General features: G+C 49.3%; 1 protein-coding gene and 1 long non-coding RNA gene across 14 annotated transcripts in view; one reads left to right on the top strand and one right to left on the bottom strand.

Annotated features, from left to right (window-relative positions):
- Positions 1-6,185, bottom strand: part of DCAF1 (DDB1 and CUL4 associated factor 1) — a 109,405-nt gene extending 103,220 nt beyond the window's left edge. For 3 of the 11 annotated variants that reach the window (XR_008523282.2, XM_054550673.2, XM_063722478.1), the window contains exon 1: positions 6,076-6,185. Coding sequence is in view for 3 of the 11 variants with exons in the window: in XM_063722477.1 (XP_063578547.1) it covers positions 545-581 (37 nt within the window). In the remaining 8 variants the exon portion in view is untranslated. Of the gene's footprint in view, positions 1-442; positions 633-6,075 lie in introns of those variants that run through there. The other 8 variants (XM_054550672.2, XM_024244492.3, XR_008523283.2 and 5 more) reach the window with 7 other exon arrangements.
- A 73-nt stretch (positions 6,186-6,258) lies between these two features.
- LOC129058247 (uncharacterized) overlaps positions 6,259-19,076 on the top strand; it is a 31,061-nt gene continuing 18,243 nt past the window's right edge. The window contains exons 1-3 of one of the 3 annotated variants that reach the window (XR_008523277.1): positions 6,262-6,365; positions 9,245-9,365; positions 15,866-15,949. This is a non-coding gene — a long non-coding RNA (uncharacterized LOC129058247). Of the gene's footprint in view, positions 6,366-9,132; positions 9,366-15,865; positions 15,950-19,076 lie in introns of all 3 variants that reach the window. The other 2 variants (XR_008523278.1, XR_008523279.1) reach the window with 2 other exon arrangements.

Here is a 19,076-nt window from a genome sequence, read left to right as displayed (position 1 = left end):
TGAAGGCGGAGACACAGTCCGGGAAGGGGCCCGCCGTATAGTACGGAAGATGGAGACCCGCAAGCCCGTACGGAACAGAGACTAGGAGGATTGGAAGGAAAAAAGATAACAAGGGAAATGAAATGCGCCCCTCCTCCAGGTAGGGGCGGACACACCCCGCCCCCCCACTCCGGGCGGAAGAGTTACTCTCGGGAAGCTTCTCGTGGGGAGTGGAGGAAGAACGTGGAGGCCCCGCCCCCGGGACAAGAATCAGGAGGAAGAAAAGTCCTGTCAGGCCCCGGGCCCAGCCTCCCGGCAGACCGGCCCGCCCCCTCCTCGCCGGCGGCCCAAGCAGGTGCCGCCCCTCCCCCCAGCCCGGCGCCCACTCTGCCGCCCGGCCAGCCGCGCGACCTGCTTCCTCGCGCCTCTCCCGTAGAGTCGCCTCTCTCCATTTCCCACTCACCGTCCGAGGCGGCTCCGCCGCTGCCCCCCTCCCCCCCGACCCCGCCAGTGGCCACAGTTCACACACACACAGCTTCAGGTCCCGCACTCACTCTCCACTCACACACACAGCGCGACCACGGCTCCACAGCGGCCCACATATTATGCGTCACTCGCGCGCTACGTGCACCGCGCGCGCGCGCCTATTTGGCGCGAGGACCGCGAGCAAGGGGCGGGAGGAGAACGTCTGCACGATCGGGGGAAAAAAAAAAAAAAAAAAAAAAAAAAAAAAATCCAAGAGCCCCAGGGACGCCTGGGAAATGAAGTTCCGCGTCTAGGGGCGGGCCCACCAGTCCCAATTGACGCATGAGCTCTTCGCCTGGCGCATTGACTTCTGGATTTGTAGTTTTTTTGGATAAATGCGAACTGCTGAGTACTCATTGGCTGCTTCGGAAGGCGGACGTGAAAAGTGAGGGAGCCAATCCTTCTAAGACAGTACTATAAAAGCCTGATACCTTTTTAGTATCTTGTTGTGACCTGTGTGCGCAAACAGCCTCTGTTTTATTTGGCCATTTGCCTCATCTTACCTAGAACATACCGTGATCTAAGAAAATATTTCTCATAAACATATCAGAAATAACAGCACTCATTAAATCAGAAGGCACTGGTTGTTTTTTGTTTGTTTGTTTTGTTTTGTTTTGTTTTGAGACAGAGTCTCGCTCTGTTGCCCAGGCTGGAGTGCAGTGACGATCTCAGCTCACTGCGACCTCCGCCTCCCAGGGTCAAACACTCCTCCCACCTCAGCCTCCAGCTGAGACTACAGGCGCATACCACCACACCCAGCCAATTTTTGTTTTTGTTTTGTGTGTGTGTGTTTGGTAGAGACATGGTTTCGCCATGTTGGCCAGGCTGGTCTCGAACTCCTGGGCTGAGTTCTCCCAGCCTCTTTTCTCTGTCCTTTTTTTTTTTTTTTTTTTTTTTTTGACAGTGTCTCGCTCTGTCACCCACGCCGGAGTGCAGTGGCGCGATCACAGCTCACTACAGCCTCAACCTCCTGGGCTCAAGCTATCTTCTCACCTCAGCCTCCCAAGTAGCCGGGACTACAGGTGTGCACCACCACACCCGGCTAATTTTTTAAAATTTTTGTAGAGACGGAGTCCCACTGTGTTGTCCAGGTTGGTCTTGAATTTCTAGGCTCAAATGATTCTCCTGCCTCAGCCCCCCAAATTGTTGGGATTACAGGCATGAGCCACTGCAGCCAGCCTCTGTCTTTTTGTTCAAGACCTAGCCTGTAAGAATCAATAGATACTTATTGCCAGGTATTATACGTGAGGCAGAGAAGTGAAAAATCAAAAGCTCATAGATTAAGGCAGGACTGACCTCACAGGTCACTTAATTCAATTTCTTCATATTGTTGGGAAAAATTAGGCCCAGAGGGAGTGAGCGACTTGCCCAGCATCACACAACCAATTAACAGCAGAACCAGAGGACTCCTTACTCTGACCAGCAGTCCCTTTTGTGGGGCATAGAAGATAAACATGACTCCACAGTTGAGCAGAATCTCAACCTGACAAGATCCTACCCAACCTTCAAGGCTTTATGCAGCTCATTATCTCTCTGGGAATGCTGAGCAAGTCTCCACGCATCTCCGTGAGTCTTCATGGGCAATACTGTCACATGAACACAAGACACAGCAAGCCTGCTGCTATGCTCAGGTTCCACAGCTAGTAAAGAGCCTGAATCCTGGGTCCCTTGGTTTCATTCCCCACTAGATCCCATTTCCCTCTTTCCAGAAAAGAGACCATCCTCCTTCTCTTAAATGTGTAACTTGGAGCTGCTGCTCCAAGCAGAGATTCTCTAATGTGTGCTGGGAGCGCCACAGACATGTCACCTTTCTTCACTTCTTTCTCCTGCCACAACACACAGCTCCCTTCTCTGTGCTTCTGGAACTTTGCCTCTGTCAGTAATGGCCGCTACCATTTCTTTCAACTTCAGAGCATGCTGGGCTCTGAGCCAAGTGTTCTAGCCACGCTCTCTCATTTAACCCTCACTACCCTGCCACACACACAGGGAAGATATGGTTAATCACCTTTACAGATGAGAAATCTGGACCCAGAGAGGTAGAACAAGGAATAGAACCCACATGCCTTTCCTCCAGCACTACTTCAGGTGACTTTCCTGTCATGCCTCCCTGGGCCATGAACCTAAAATGTATGAGGATGGGGCATTTAAGCCTTGGATATCTCCCCTCTGTCTATGGTCTAGCCGGCCCAGTGGTGACTTCTCCGCTGGCTGGGGTCCTAAGAGGCAGAGCCCTTAGGGGAGCTCAAGGCTTAGCTCACCAGCTCCTGGCACTGCCTCAGCCTGCCACCAGATGGCACTGCTTCATTTCAGAAACCCAATCTGGTCAGAGCACTGTGGCTCATGCCTGTAATCCCAGCACTTTGAGAGGCTGAGAATCTCTTGATCCCAGGAGTTCAAGACCAGCCTGGCAACATAGAGAGACACCCCCACCCTCACCCTTGCTCCACTGTCTCTACAAAATATCTTAAAAATTTGCCGGATGTGGTGGTGCATGCCTGTAGTCGCAGCTATTTATGAGGCTGAGGTGGGAGGATTGCTTGAGCTTGAGAGGTTGAGGCTGCAGTGAGCTGTCATTGTGCCACTGTACTCCAGCCTGGGTGACAGAGCAAGATGCCATCTCAAAAAAAAAATTTTTTTTTAATTTTTTTTAAAAAACAGAAACCCAGCCTGGGGCCCTGGGTTGGTGATGGGAGCAAGAAGCATTAAAAAGGGGCTTTGGAGAAGCCAAGGCCTAGGAGGCAGGGGAAGGAGGGCAGGAGACAAACAGGGCCTCTCCAGCAGCCACACCCTCAGGAATCTGCACTCTTAACTCCTGCAGCCTCCTCTACCCCTGCCAACACCTCCCCCTCCCCAACACGCACATAGCCACACACCTGCAGACACCTTCAAACACCTCCTTCCCACTTTTAGGAAAGGGAAGAGGGAGCACCCAGGCTTTCCCAACTGCACATGCATTCCAAGTGTGCTTGGTGGCATATTTCACAGATACCCACATGTGCCAGATATACAAGCATGCACACTATGCATTAGGCACCCAGTCCTCACAACAGATACTTTCACATCTAAGCATATGCACACACAAAGCTACAGACAATCCAGGCCCACACACCTGGCTTGGTTCTGGCACATGGGTCCTGCACCATTGGGAGGAGATTTATTGGCCTCTTTGGTAGGACATCTCTGGACTCCACCTCACCTTGCTCTGCCTGTTCCACCCCCTGCTCCATGGTGTGCCCAAGAAAGAGGAAGCCCCATCTGAAAGAGTGAGGAGTGCTTTGGTGGCTGCCCAGCAGCAGACAAAAGGCAAGAAGAGCCCAGCCCTGGCCCCAGGACCAAGGCCTGCAGATTAGCATGCTCTACCTACTCCCACCTCCAAGCACGCCCACTCCCTGGGTAGGAAGATGGAAGCCTCTGGGCTTCAAGCTTCTCCTTCATTCTCCTCCCTCTCCCGCTCCCATCCGTCTATGAGCTTTTCACTCCCAGCACCTCCTTCTAGGCTTACCCAGGTGCTCCCACCAGCCCATCCTCACCCTGGTGCCACCCCACAACTCCTGCGCTTCCTCCAGCAATTCCCTTCCCTGGGGCTGGGAAGTGAGGTCAGCTGTCCCATATCCACCGCTGCTCTCCTGTTGGCTAGACAAGACTGCTACTGCAAGTGTCCAGGAGTGTCGCAGGAGCCACCAATTAGAGGCTTAAGGCTACCAGGCTTTGGGAACACCAGCCTGGACAAAGAGGAAATCCCAATCACTCACTGGGTACCCTGCTCCTGCCTGGTTGCCCCTGTACCCCACCCCCAGAAAATGAGGAGAGAGAACGCTACATCATTTCCCAAAGGGTGTGTAATTATGTCTGATTACATCCACATCCACTACTCTCACTTTACAGAGAAAGAAACAAACTCCACAAAGTGAACAACTTAAGCACCCACATCGACCAGTGGGCACAGGTAAAGGGGAGATAAAAAAGCAAGCACACCTAGCCTGTTTTGCCTCAGGTTCCTGGGGTTGGAAATCCTTCCAGGAGGAAGAGTGGAGTCAACATTGGGGAGAGAGTCTGTATTAGCCTGGCCTCCAAGCTCTCAGAAGCCCCTGACCTTTTTTTTTTTTTTTTTTTTTTTTTTTGAGACGGAGTCTCGCTCTGTTGCCCAGGCTGGAGTGCAGTGGCATGATTTCGGCTCACTGCAAGCTCTGCCTCCTGGGTTCAGGCCATTCTCCTTCCTCAGCCTCCCAAGTAGCTGGGACTACAGGCGCCCACCACCACGCCCGGCTAATTTTTTGTATTTTTAGTAGAGACGGGGTTTCACTGTGTTAGCCAGGATGGTCTCGATCTCCTGACCTCGTGATCCGCCCGCCTCTGCCTCCCAAAGTGCTGGGATTACAGGCGCGAGCCACCGCGCCCGGCAACCCCTGAACTTTTATTTATTTATTTATTTTGAGATGGAGCCTTACTCTGTCCCCAGGCTGGAGTGCAGTGAAGCGATCTCGTCTCACTGCAACCTCTGCATCCTGGGTTCAAGTGATTCTCCTGCCTCAGCCTCCTGAGTAACTGGGATTACAGGTGCCTGCCACAACACCTGGCTAATTTTTGTATTTTTAGGAAAGATGGGGTTTCACCATGTTGGCCAGGCTGGTCTCGAACTCCTGACCTCAAGTGATCCACCCACCTTGGCCTCTCAAAGTGCTGGGATGACAGGTGTGAACCACCATGCTCTGGCCACTCCTGGATTTTTAGAAAGACGATTCTACAGGATTCAGGGATCTCTGGCCTGACCCATTTGAAGGTACTCTGGAGACTGCTAGGGCAGACCCTCATGATGACTCACGTCAGAAAGAGTTTACCACTCTATCAGTTATTTCATTTCAAGAAGGCCTGGGCCTGGCACGGTGGCTCACACCTGTAATCCCAGCACTTAGGGAGGCTGAGGCAGGTGGATCATTGAGCCTAGGAGTTCAGGACCAACCTGGGCAACATAGTGAGACTCTTATCTCTATAAAAAATAATAAAAATAAAAAAATAATAATTCTTATGGCCAGGCGTGGTGGCTCACGCCATAATCCCAGCACTTTAGGGGGGCAAGGCAGGTGGATCACCTGAGGTCGAGAGTTCGAGACCAGCCTGGCCAACATGGCAAAAGCCCATCCCTACTAAAAAATTACAAAAATTATCCAGGTGTGGTGGTGCATGCCTGTAATCCCAGCTATTCAGGAGTCTGAGGCACGAGAATTGCTTTAACCCAGGAGGCGTAGGTTGCAGTGAGCCGAGATCACGCCACTGCGCTCCAGCCTAGGCAACAGAGTAAGATTCTGTCTCAAAAAATAATAATAATAAAAATAAAATTAATAATAATTTTTTAAATTAAAAAAAGAGAGGGCCTACAGAAGAATGGCTTTGTTGAATGGGACAAATTCAGAGGTCAGAGACCCACCACGCCACCCGAAGTAAATACCTCTACCATGGGCCTATCCCTCTTGGAGATGTTGCCAGATACAGCCTGGGGTACCCAGTTAGGCCTGGGAGCCAAAATCATCAAGAGGGGAGTTTCTAGGTGTAGAGGGTGTCGTGGGCTCTTACCATGGGGAAGCTCTTCATCTCTTAGAGGTGGCGATGTCTCTCTATGAAAAGTCTCATGATGTTCCTGAGGGGTGCCCCCTCTGCCCTGCTTCTGCTTCAGCAGGTCCAGGCTTCTCACAAGATAGCCTTTTGTGAAGTCACAAAGCTGGTTGCCTCCCCACAGGACCAGGGACCAGGATAACCAGGGACAAGTGGGCATGACTTTAGGGGAGAAGGGACTTCACAAGCAGCCTTTGGAGAGGGGTGTGGGGTCTGGAGGGGCTCACTGGACCAGTCTCAGGCTGTAGTGGGTGAGGAGGGTTATTGGAGACTCAGGATGGGATCAGTTTCTCATGTCTCAGTCATCGCCAAAAGATGAGAACAGTTGGGGCCTGAGCCTGTATTCCTTGACCATTGTCCCATCCGTTGAGACCCTAGGGATGGAGGAGGACCCTTGCTCCTTTTGAATATATATAAGGGTCCTGATCACTGATGTTCTGGGTCATCCATGGAAAAAGGAGGTTAAGGCCCCTGAGCCAGGGACCAGGTCTTCTCCTCAGTGCCATCCCTCTGTGACCATTCAGTTTCTCAGTTTCTTTTCTTTTTTCTTTTTCTTTTCTTTCTTTTTTTTTGAGATGGAGTGTCACTCTTGTAGCCCAGGCTGGAGTGCAGTGGTGTGATTTTGGCTCACTGAGACCTGCGCCTCCCGGGTTCAAGCGATTTTCGTGCCTCAGCCTCCTGAGTAGCTGGGATTACAGGTGCCCGCCACCACACCTGGCTAATTTTTGTATTTTTAGTAGAGACGGGGTTTCACCATGTTGGCCAGGCTGGTGTCGAACTCCTGACCTCAAACGATCCACCCGCCTTGGCCTCCCAAAGTGCTGGGATTACAGGCATGAGCCACTGCGCCTGGCCTGACCATCCATTTTCTGCCTGTTTCCTGGGCAAGCACATGCTGCCAAATTCTGCTACATTGAAAAGTGGCCCTGGTAGCCTTGGGGCACCCCTACCTGTTGGATTACGCAGAGGAAGAAGAGTGTCAAGAGAAGAAAGTGGAGCGCTCAGTGCCCACTCTCTCCAGAGGGTAGAGACTCCCACCTCCTGAAGAGGCAACTCAGGGGAGAAAACAGAAAACAACCTGGGGAGAAAGTGTCACTTCACAAAATGTGGAAACTCAGTTACTGCCTTGGAAGGTCACGCTTCGTAAGCGGGGCATGGGGGCAGCCACTGAAAGGAAACCTTGTTTTAAAAACAAGTTGCAAGGCATGGGTGGCTCACGCCTGTAATCCCAGCACTTTGGGAGGCCGACGTGGGCAGATCACCTGAGGTCAGGATTTCAAGACCAGCCTGGCCAATATGGTGAAAACCTGTCTCTACTAAAAATAGAAAAAATCAGCTGGGCAGTCCTGTAATCCCAGCTACTCGGGAGACTGAGGCAGGAGAATCGCTTGAACCCTGGAGGCAGAGGTTGTGGTGAGCCAAGATCATGCCACTGCACTCCAGCCTGGGCGACAGAGAGAGACTCCCTCAAAAAGAAAAAAAAGAAAAACAAGCCAACAAAAGTGTGTTTTAAGTTAGGATTCCTGAGCCCTTGCCCTGTGCCTGGCCCTGCACCCTGTGTCTTCAGTGCTGGGGAGAGTGCAGCACAGACCCTGCCTTCAAGGCTCACAGTCTAAGGCCTGAATGACCATGCCCAGCTCCCTCCCTTAAAATGAAGGCTGCTATTCCCAGAAGTCAGGGGCAGCCTGGAACCCAAGATCCTTGTATCCCTGTCCAGGGCATTACATTTCATGAAGCCAAAAACAGACCAAATCCTGTGGACTTTTGGCAGTTAAGCTAAGACAGCATCTCACTGCCTCTCAGGGTCTGCAGGTCTGGGTCTTGGTGTCATTAATTCTGTTGAGAGTTGCTCACCACCATGTGTCTCCTCCAAACCAAGGAGATGTCTTGGCCGTTTTATGTTCAAGCCATGCCTCCACTGAGGGTTTCTGCTGTCTGCTCTATGGAGCCAGCAGGCATCCTGTGGGACAGGCCTGGTGTGAGGTACAGGAGACTAGAGGTGACCCTGGGCAAGTTTCGTCATCCATCCCCCATAAGGAGGGCTTTATTCGATCTATGATTTTCTTCCTTTCTTTCCTTCTTTCTTTCTTTCTTTCTTTTTTTCTTTTTTTGAGACAGAGTCTTGCTCTGTTGTCCAGGCTGGAGTGCAATGGCGCAATCTTGGCTCACTGCAAACTCCGCCTCCCAGGTTCAAGTGATTCTCCTGCCTCAGCCTCCCGAATAGCTGGGATTACAGGCACATGCCACCATACCCAGCTAATTTTTGTATTTTTAGTAGAGATGGGGTTTTTGCCATGTTGGCCAGGCTGGTCTTTAACTCCTGACCTAGTGATCCACCCACCTCGGCCTCCCAAAGTGCTGGGATTACAGGCGTGAGCTACTGTGCCTGGCCTAGATCCATGATTTTCAAATTATATTAGTATTATGATTTTACTGCAGAGTCCTTTTAGTCCCAGTGAAATCTTGAATACCTCTTCATTAAGTAGAGAAAAGGAATGATGCAAGGGATTCTAGGTCATGATGTGGCAGAAAACCTCCTAGTGTTACAAGGAATGCAGTTTAAAAACCATGCACCAGCTGGCTGGGCACGGTGGCTCATGCCTGTAATCCCAGCATTTTGGGAGGCTGAGGCGGGCAAATCACAAGGTCAGGAGTTCAAGACCAGCCTGGGCAATATGGTGAAACCCCTCTCTACTAAAAATACAAAAAAAATTAGCCGGGTGTGGTGGCGGCTGCCTGTAATTCCAGCTACTCTGGAGGCTGAGGCAGGATAATTGCTTGAACCTGGGAGGCGGAGGTTGCAGTGAGCAGAGATCGAGCCACTGTACTCCAGCCTGGGTGACAGAGTGAGACTCCATCTCAAAAAAAAAAAAAAAAAAAATGTACCACATGGCTTCCAGACCCTTTCAGGTGCTGTGAATCTGTGACTGCAAAGTCTAGGCTTTATGAAAGATGGGAACAGGACAAAGAATGCCACATGTAGTGGCCACCTCAAGAGTTCTGCTCTGAATATTTCAGCTGCAACTGCTTCTCATTCCTGGTTCCAGTTCAGCTTATTTCCAGCCACCAGCGTGTCACCAGCCCACCTCTCACCTGGCCCTCTGCTCCTACCTTTGCTCCTCTCTTGCAGGCTCTGAAATCAGCATCTAGGCCTTAGGGGCTCAAAGCCCACATGGGTTCTAAGTCAGAAGTACAACAGTCACCTCTCTGTACCTGAATCCAATAGGCAGAAGACAGGAGGCTTTCTCCAGGTAACATTCATCTTTGCTTAACTCTTTTCCGAGATCCCTGTAGCCTCTGGAATTGTCCTGGTCCTTTTTTGGATGCAGGGCATATTTGATTTCATGGGGCTGCCAACCTCACCTGCCAGAAGATGCTCAGGACAGCCAGGGTGCAGTATAAAACCTGCCCTCTCCAATTTCTTTTCTCCTAAGATACAGATCAGAGGGAAGACAGGCAAGATGGGCTTCCCACCCCACAAGGCAGGCATGTCTGAATTCTACGAGCTTTTGTTTCAAAGAATTTATGAGAAGCATCAGGGCCTTGGCTCATTCTAAGAGTAAGTCAGGAGAGCAGAGTTATGGTGCCGAGAGCCTTGTTGCAGGGAAAGGGAGCTGCATTATAGCTGAGAGCAAAGGCTGCTCTCTGCCTTGTGGCTAGTGAGGCATGGCAAAGAAAAGCGGACATTCCCTAGGGCCAGGCATGGTGAACAAACAAGACTAAGCTGACAGGCTAGTACAAGGTTCTCAACCCTGGCTGCAATTCAGATCACCTGCAGAGCCTTTATGAACCTCTAGTGTCAAGACCCTACCCCAGTTCAATTAAGTCAGAATCTCTAGGGCACAGGAAACAATGTTTTCCAAAGCTCCGCAGATAACGAATACTCCGCTAAGGCAGAGAACCTCTGGTCTAGGAGGAAAGACTGGCATTAAACAGGATTTGAGCGGGCCGGGTGTGGTGGCTAACGCCTGTAATCCCAGCACTTTGGGGGGCTGAGGTGGGCAGATCACCTGAGGTCAGGAGTTCAAGACCAGCCTGGCCAACATGGTGAAACCCTGTCTCTACTAAAAATGCAAAAATTAGCTGGGTGTGGTGGCAGGTGCCTGTATTTTTAGTCTCCACTAAAAATACAAAAATTAGCCAGGCGTGGTGGCAGGCACCTGTAATCCCAGGTACTTGGGAGGCTGAGGCGGAAGAATCATTTGAACCTGGGAGGCGGAGGTTGCAGTGAGCCGAGATTGCACCATTGCACTCCAGACTGGGGGACAAGAACTAGACTTTGTCTCAAAAAGAAAAAAAAAAAAAAAAACCAGGATGTGGGCATGATGATCTTTACCCTGAGGTGGGGCCTAGAGGCCTAAAATGTTGAGGTCTAGTAAGCTGGACCTTTCTGCTCCTGGAGGCCACAGGGCTCTTTCTTACCCACCCCTGCACATCCTCCACACACATCCCACACACACACCCAGCACCTATTGTGGGGAAAGCAAAACAGAAGGCTCAGGAACCTAGCTCCAGGGAGGGGAAGAAGCATGCCCTCTAGGTTAGAATCACGACCCTGAACTCTCTAGTTGTGTGGCCCTGGCAACCCTTTGAGCCTCAATTCCTCCTCTGTAAAATGGACATAGTAGGCCGGGCACGATGGCTCATGCCTATAATCCCAGCACTTTGGGAGGCCGAGGTGGGCGGATCACTTAAGGTAAGGAGCTCAAAACCAGCCTTTCCAACATGGTGAAACCCTGTCTCTACTAAAAATACAAAAATTAGTTGGGCGTGGGTGGCGTGTGCCTGTAATCCCAGCTACTTGGGATGCTGAGTCGGGAGAATTGCTTGAACCTGGGAGGCGGAGGTTGCAGTGAGCCAAGATCGCGTCACTGCACTCCAGCCTGGGCAACAGAGCAAGACTCTGTCTCAAAAAAAAAAAAAAAAAAAAAATGGAGGTAGTAATACCTGCTTTGAGGGTTGTTGCAAGGAGGGCAACGGGAAGCACTGGCTTACAGGAAGGGCTCCAGAGATGAAGCTGCTAGCAGCAGCAGCCACAGCCCCAGTTCCCTCTGTCAGCTTGGACAAAGCTCTAATGATCATCCACCCAGTCCCCTTGTTTTTCACGTGAAGACCTTAGTGTCCAAAGGAGAGAGATTTGCTCCAGACACACAGCCAGCAAGAATCTTAATCTCCCAGGCAGCTTCACATCACAGGAGTCTTTTTATATTGAACTTTAGTTTTCATCTCTCAGCAAAACTCCTAAAATTACTATAGGGGCTTCTTCTCTCTCTCTCTTTTTTTTTTTTTTTACTCTGTCATCTGGGCTAGAGTGCAGTGGCACGATCATAGCTCGCTACAGTCTCAACCTACCAGGTTCAGGCAAATCTCCAACCTTAGCCTCCCTAGTATCTAGGACTACAGGCACACGCCACCATGCCCAGCTAGTTTTTTTTTTATATATTGTTTATTTTTTGTAGAGACAGGGTCCCACTGTATTGCTCTGCTTACAGGTGTGAGCCACCCTACCTAGCCTACTGGGGCTTCTAAAGCAGCAAGCAGGGATTTAAAAATACCTTTAGGCTATCTTATCTGAGATGCCTGATTGATCCTTGAAGTAGAAGGTGTGTTCAGCCAGTCTGACCACTTGGCTCCAATCCCCTTTGATGTTCCTGATACAGAGAAGAAGGTTCATTACCTCAGTGGCAAGGGTGTGGCCATCCCAAGGCTGATGATTACATAAGAAGATGCCACTCTGCCTGGGCTGAGGTTAAGAAGTGGGTGGGGTAGGCAGGGAAGAGAGACGCTGGGTTTTCCATATAAGCCTTTTTTGTATTCTTTGACCTTTTTTTTTTTTTTTTTTTTTTTTTTTGAGACGGAGTTTCGCTCTTGTTGCCCAGTCTGGAGTGCAAAGACGCGATCTCGGCTCACCGCAACCTCCGCCTCCCGAGTTCAAGTGATTCTCCCGCCTTAGCCTCCCGAGTAGCTGGGATTACAGCCTAATGCCACCATACCTGGCTAATTTTGTATTTTTAGTAGAGATAGGATTTCTCCATGTTGGTCAGGCTGGTCTCGAACTCCCAACCTCAGGTGATCCGCCCGCCTTGGCCTTCAAAAGTGCTGGGATTATAGGCGTGAGCCACCGTGTCCGATGTATTCTTTGCCTTTTAAGCCACTGAGTATACATGGCTTTTTTTTTCTTTTTTGAAACAAAGTCTCACACTGTCACCCAAGGTGGAGTGCATGGCACAATCGCAGCTTACTGTAGCCTTAACCTCCGTGCTCAAGTGACCTCCCATCTCAGCCACCCAAGTAGCTGGGAATACAAATGCATGCCACCATGCCCAGTTAATTCTTGTATTTTTTGTGGAGACAAAGTTTCGTCATGTTGCACAGGCTGGTCTCGAACTCCTGGGCTCAAGCAATTCGCCTGCCTCAGCCTCCCAAAGTGCTGGGATTACAGGCATGAGCCACTGCACCTGGCTGAGCATGTACCACTTTAATAAAAATAAAATTACACTGAAAAGTAAAGCATAGGCCAGGCGCAGTGCCTCATGCCTGTAATCCCAGCACTTTGGGAAGCCAAAGCAGGCAGATCGCCTGAGGTCAGGAGCTTGAGACCATCCTGGCCAACATGGTGAAACACCATCTCTACCAAAAGTACAAAAATTAGCCAGGTGTGGTGGCAGGCGCCTGTAATCCCAGCTACTTGGGAGGCTGAGGCATAAGAATTGCTTGAACCCAGAAAGCGGACTTTGCAATGAGCTGAGATCGCACCACTGCACTCCAGCCTGGGGGACAGAGCGAGACTCTGTCTCCAAAAAAAAAAATAGAAAGAAAGAAAAGAAAAGTAAAGCTACACATGTCACTATATATTTGTCAAAATCTATAGAATATACAACACCAAGAGTGAACCCTAATGTAGACTATGGATTATGGTGGATAATGATATATCAGTGTGGGTTCATTGATTGTAACAAATGTACCACTCTGTTGTAGGATGTTGATAATGGAGAAGGACGTGCATGTGTGATAGCAGGGGCATATGGGAACTCTGTACTTTCTGCTGAATTTTGCTATTAACTTAATATTGCTCTAAAAAAAGTAGTACAGTTGACTCTCGTGTGGGGGTTAGGGGTGCTGACCCCCCACCACAGTAGAAAATCCATGTATAACTTTTTTTTTTTAGACAGTCTTACTGTGTCACCCAGGCTAGGGTGCAGTGGCACCATCTCGGCTCACTGTAACCTCTGCCTCCCAGGCTCAAGCGATTATCCTGCCTCAGCCTCTCAAGTAGCTGGGATTACTGGTACCCACCACCGTGCCCGGCTAATTTTTGTAGTTTTAGCAGAGATGCGGTTTCACCATGTTGGCCAGGATGGTCTCCAACTCCCGACCTCAGGTGATCCGCCTGCCTCGGCCTCCCAAAGTGCTGGGATTACAGGTGTGAGCCACTGCACCTGGCCCCATGTATAACTTTTGATTCCCCCAAAACTTAGCTACTGATAGCTTACTTTTGACCAGAAGCCTTACTGATAGCATAAACAGTCAATTAACACATATTTTGTATGTTATATGTATTATATTCTGGTTTTTCTTTCTTTCTTTTTTTTTTTTGAGATGAAATTTCCCTGTTATTGCCCAGTCTGGAGTGCAATGGCACAATCTCGGCTCACTGCAACCTCTGCCTCCCGGGTTCAAGCAATTCTCCTGCCTCAGCCTCCCCAGTAGCTGGGATTACAGGCATATGCCACCACATACCGCTAATTTTTGTATTTTTAATAGAAACGGGGTTTCGCCATGTTGGCCAGGCTGGTCTCGAACTCCCGATCTCTGGTGATCCGCCAGCCTCGGCCTCTCAAAGTGCTGGGATTACAGGCATAAGCCACCGAGCCCAGCCTATATACTGTATTGTTAGAATAAAGTAACTAAGGAAAATAAAACGCTGGCTGGGGCCAGGTGCGGTGGCTCAGGCCTGTAATCCCTGCACTTTGGGAGGCTGAGGTGGGCGGATCACCTGAGGTTGGGAGTTTGACACCAGACTGGCAAACATCGCGAAACTCTGTCTCTACTAAAAACACAAAAATTAGCTGGGCATGGTGGCAGGCACCTGTAATCCCAGCTACTCAGGAGGCTGAGGCAGGAGAATGGTTTGAACCCTGGAGGTGGAGGTTGCAGTGAGCGGAGATGGTGCCACTGCACTACAGCCTGGGTGACAGAGCCAGAAAGAAAAAATAAATAAATAAAAAGAAAGAAAAGGAAATGGCAGCTCTGGGAGGCTGAGGCAGGAGGATCTCTTGAGGCCAGAAGTTTGAGACCAGCCTGGGCAACACAGCAACACCCCGTCTCTACAAAAAGAAAGGAGAAAGAAAATGTTAAGAAAATCAAGCTAGGCATGGTGACCCTCCTATAGTCCCAGATACTCAGGAGGCTGAGGCAGGAGGATCTGAGCTCAGGAGTTTGAGGCTGTATGGCAACATAGTGAAACTATGGCTGTAAAAAAATTAAAGGAAGGAAGGAAGGAGGGAAGGAAAGAAAGAAATTCATAAGAGAAAATACATTTACAGTACTCTATTGATCAATATCATAAGTTTACATTATCTGTTTACAATGATGTCTGACTGAAATGAGGGGTAACCACAGCTGCAAACCTCAATTAAGGAATTCAACTTTTTCTTGTAATGTCATGACTTTTCTCTGCTTCTTGGGAGCACTTCCAGCATCAATAGTGGTACTTCATATGTGTCCCATGGTATTATTCCAAGTTTACAGTATTGCACTTAACAGGATGAAAAATAGAAGAGAACTAGGGGAGATCACTTTTAGTGCTATACACAATTTACTGGAGAGATGAATTGCTCATGTGATAATTAGCAGCACATGATGTTTTAAGCTTCAGCTCACAATAGCAACAGGAAGTGGCTAGGAAATTATTGCAGTGGTACAGTACATACTACAGTTAATTTTATGCAGTTATGATTTATTTATTTATTTATTTATTATTTAATTATTTAAGACTGGATCTTCTCTCTCTATCATCCAAGCTGGAGTACGGTAGTGCAACTATGGTTCACTGCAGCCTCGATCTTTTGGGCTTTCTCAATCCTCTTGCCTCAGCCTCCCTAGTAGCTGGGACTATAGGCACACACCATCACGCCCAGCCTGTGTGTGTGTGTGTGTAGAGATGGGCTCTGCCTACATTGCTCAGGCTGGTCTCAAATTCCTAGGCTCAAGTGATCCTCCTTCCTTAGCCTCCTAAAGTGTTCTCATTACAGGCATGAGCCACTGCACCCAGCCAATTATGATTTAACACTGCATCTTTACATTTGTTCACATTTCTCTTGGCTGTAAATGGTGCTATATACAGTCTTTAAGTGTTTGTACATATAAGGTTTTGTTTTGTTTTGTTTTGTTTTTTTGAGATGGAGTCTCGATCTATTGCCCAGGCTGGAGTGCAGTGGTGCGATCTCGGCTCACTGCAATCTCCGCCTCCGAGGTTCAAGTGATTCTCGTGCCTCAGCCTCCCAAGTAGCTGGAATTACAGACGTGTACCACCATGCCTGGCTAATTTTTGTATTTTTAGTGGAGACTGGGTTTCACCGTGTTGGCCAGGTTGGTCTCGAACTCCTGACCTCAGGTGATCTGCCCACCTTGGCCTGCCAAAGTGCTGGGATTACAGGCGTGAGTCACCACGCCTGGCCTTGTATGTGTAAGTTTTGATAAATTTTAACTTTTTATTTTATTTTATTTATTTTTTATTTTTTTGAGATAGAGTCCTGCTTGGCTCATTGCAAGCTCCACCTCCTGGGTTCCAGTGATTCTCCTGCCTTGGCCTCCCGAGCAGCTTGGATTACAGGTGTGCACTACCACGCCCTGCTAAAAATTTTAACTTTTTTTTTTTTTGAGACAGAGTCTTGCTTTGTGGCCCAGGCTGGAGTGCAGTGGCGTGATCTTGGCTCACTGCAAGCTCCGCCTCCCAGGTTCACACCATTCTCCTGCCTCAGCCTCCCAAGTAGCTGGGACTACAGGCGCCTGCCATCACGCCCAGTTAATTTTTTGTGTTTTTAGTAGAGACGGGGTTTCACCGTGTTAGCCAGGATGGTCTCAATCTCCTGACCTTGTGATCCGCCCGCCTCGGCCTCCCAAAGTACTGGGATTACAGGCGTGAACCACTGCACCCAGCCTAAAAATTTTAACTTTTTATAACAGATTTGTGAATATGTTATGGTGGTAAATGAAAAAATAAACTCATATCTGCATGTATTTTATGCATTCATGATGTAACTTTTTCTTAAATTTTAAAAATATTTCTAACCTGTAAGGTTTATCTGCAAGTTTTTTAAATTGTTGCACCAAAAATTTTTCCAATGTATTTACTGAAAAACATTTTTGTATAAGTGTACCTGCACAATTTTTTTTTTTTTTAATTGAGACAGAATTTCGCTTTTGTCGCCCAGACTGGAGTGCAGTGGTGAGATCTCTGCTCACTGCAACCTCTGCCTCCTGTGTTCAAGTGATTCTCCTGCCTCAGCCTCCAGAGTAGATGGGACTACAGGCATGCGCCACCATGCCCAGTTCATTTTCATATTTTTAGTAGAGATGGGGTTTCACCATGTTGGCCAGGCTGGTCTCGAACTCCTGACCTCAGGTGATCCACCCGCCTCGGCCTCCCAAAGTGCTGGGATTACAGGCGTGAGCCACCATGCCTGGCACAATTATTATTATTTTTTAATTTTGTAGAGGCCAAGCGTGGTGGCTCACGCCTGTAATCCCAACACTTTGGGAGGCCAAGATGAGTGTATGGCTTGAGCCCAGAGTTCGAGACCAGCCTGGGCAACATAGCAACATTAGCTGGTGTGATGGCACATGCCTCTAGTCCCAGCTACTCAGGGGACTGAGGAAGGAGGGTTGCTTGAGCCTGGGAGGTGGAGGTTGCAGTGAGCCTAGATTGCACCATTGCCCTCTAGCCTGGGTGACAGAGCCAGACCCTGCCTCAAAAAAAAAAATTTTTTTTTTTGGTGGAGACGGGGTCTCACTGTGTTGTCCAGGCTGGTCTCAAACTCCCAGCCTCAAGCCATCTTCCCACCTCGGCCTCCCAAAGTATTGGCATTACAGGCATGAGCCACTGTGTCCAACCAACCCTCACAGTTCAAATCTGTGTTGTGTTGTTCAAGGGTCATCTGTATATTTATAAATAAATATTCACACATGCAGAGAATAGTGCCCATCCTATGGGGTTTGCAAGGATTACATGAGCTAAGGGATGTGAAGGGCTTAGCCTAGCCCAGATGAGTGTTCGATATGAGTTGGCTTTTTCTTTTATTGCCATCTCTGTCCCATGGTTCCCTCTCAGCTGCCATTCATGGGAGGGAGATGGTGGGAACAGGTCCCTCTTGCCCTTTATCTCAGTATGCTGAAGCATCAGAGGCTTTGTCACCAGCTCAGGCACATGGCTTAACTGGTGACGCTACAAGCCAGGCCTCTGGTGACAGTTACTAATCCCTGTTGGGGCCAGAATTCTGCACTCAGCCCAGACTTCTGAGAGGAAGTAAGCACCTACTTTGTGCCAGGTCCTATGTTCAGCCTTCAAAGTATTCTCTCGACAGTCTGACAAGGTAGGGTAGGCATTATGCTCTATTTTAAACAGATGAGTAAGATGAGGCCCAGAGAAGTTAAATTACACATTCAAGGCTACTCAGCTACAAGAACAGTCCAGGCAGAGTTTCTGCTCTCCGCTATCAGGAAGGAGGCACAGAAGTGAACATTCCACCAGCACCCCAGGGACGCTCGCCAACCCCACAACCTCAGCAGCCTAATGGAAAGGCCACCTTGGAGGACTGCCTCTTCTTCCCAGGGGGGCTGGAGTAGCTTGGTGGTTCCACCAGGTCTGTTGGGACACTTGCCCTGGGGAAGGATGAGAAAGCATTGGCTGGGTGCGGTGGCTCACACCTGCAATCCCAGCACTTTTGAAGGCTGAGGCAGGTGGATCACCTGAGGTCAGGAGTTTGAGACCAGCCTGGCCAACATGGTGAAACCTCTTCGCTACTAAAAATACAAAAATTAGCTGGGCGTGGTGGTGCACACCTGTAATTCCAGCTACTTGGGAGGTTGAGGCAGGAGAATCGCTTGAACCCAGGAGGCAGAGGTTGCAGTGAGGTGCAATTGAATCACTGCACTCCAGCCTGGGTGACAGAGCAAGACTCTGTCTCAAAAAAAAAAAAAGAAAGTATCCCAATCTGGTCAGGCGCGGTGGCTCACGCCTCTAATCCCAGCTCTTTGGGAGGCCGAGGCCGGCAGATCACAAGGTCAGGAGATGGAGACCATCCTGGCTAACACGGTGAAACCCCATCTCTACTAAAAATACAAAAAATTAGCTGGGCGTGGTGGCAGGCGCCTGTAGTCCCAGCTACTCGGGAGGCTGAGGCAGGAGAATGACGTGAACCCTGGAGGCAGAGCTTGCAGTGAGCCGAGATCGCACCACTGCACTCTGGGCGACAGAGCAAGACTCCGTCTCAAAAAAAAAGAAAGAAAGAAAGTATCCCAATCCTCTCCTTAGGGGCCTGGGGCTGGGGCTGCTGGAGTGGAAGACCTGATTCTCCACAGACTTCAAGAGGTTTTCTCTTCCATTCCCGTGATCTCTGCCTTGCTCCTCCATCTAGCCACATTCAGTTTTCTTTTTTTTTTTTTTTAGTTTTTCTTGCTTGGTTCCGTCATCATCATCATCATCATCATCATCATCATCATCATCATCATCATCATTATTATTATTATTATTATTGTTTTGTTTTGGAGATGGAGTTTTGCTCTGTCACCCAGGCTGGAGCGCAGTGGTGTAATCTTGGCTCACTGCAACCTCTGCCTCCGGGGTTCAAGCAATTCTCCTGCCTCAGCCTCCTGAGTAGCTGGGACTACAGGCGCGCGCCTCCCAGATTCAAGTGATTCTCCTGCCTTAGCCTCCCGAGTAGCTGGGATTACAGGCATGC

Source organism: Pongo abelii, chromosome 2 (assembly GCF_028885655.2).
Source record: "Pongo abelii isolate AG06213 chromosome 2, NHGRI_mPonAbe1-v2.0_pri, whole genome shotgun sequence".
NCBI classification, from domain to species: domain Eukaryota; kingdom Metazoa; phylum Chordata; class Mammalia; order Primates; family Hominidae; genus Pongo; species Pongo abelii.
The sequence above is the reverse complement of the archived record's forward strand: the minus strand, read 5'-3'. Positions and strand labels throughout refer to the sequence as shown.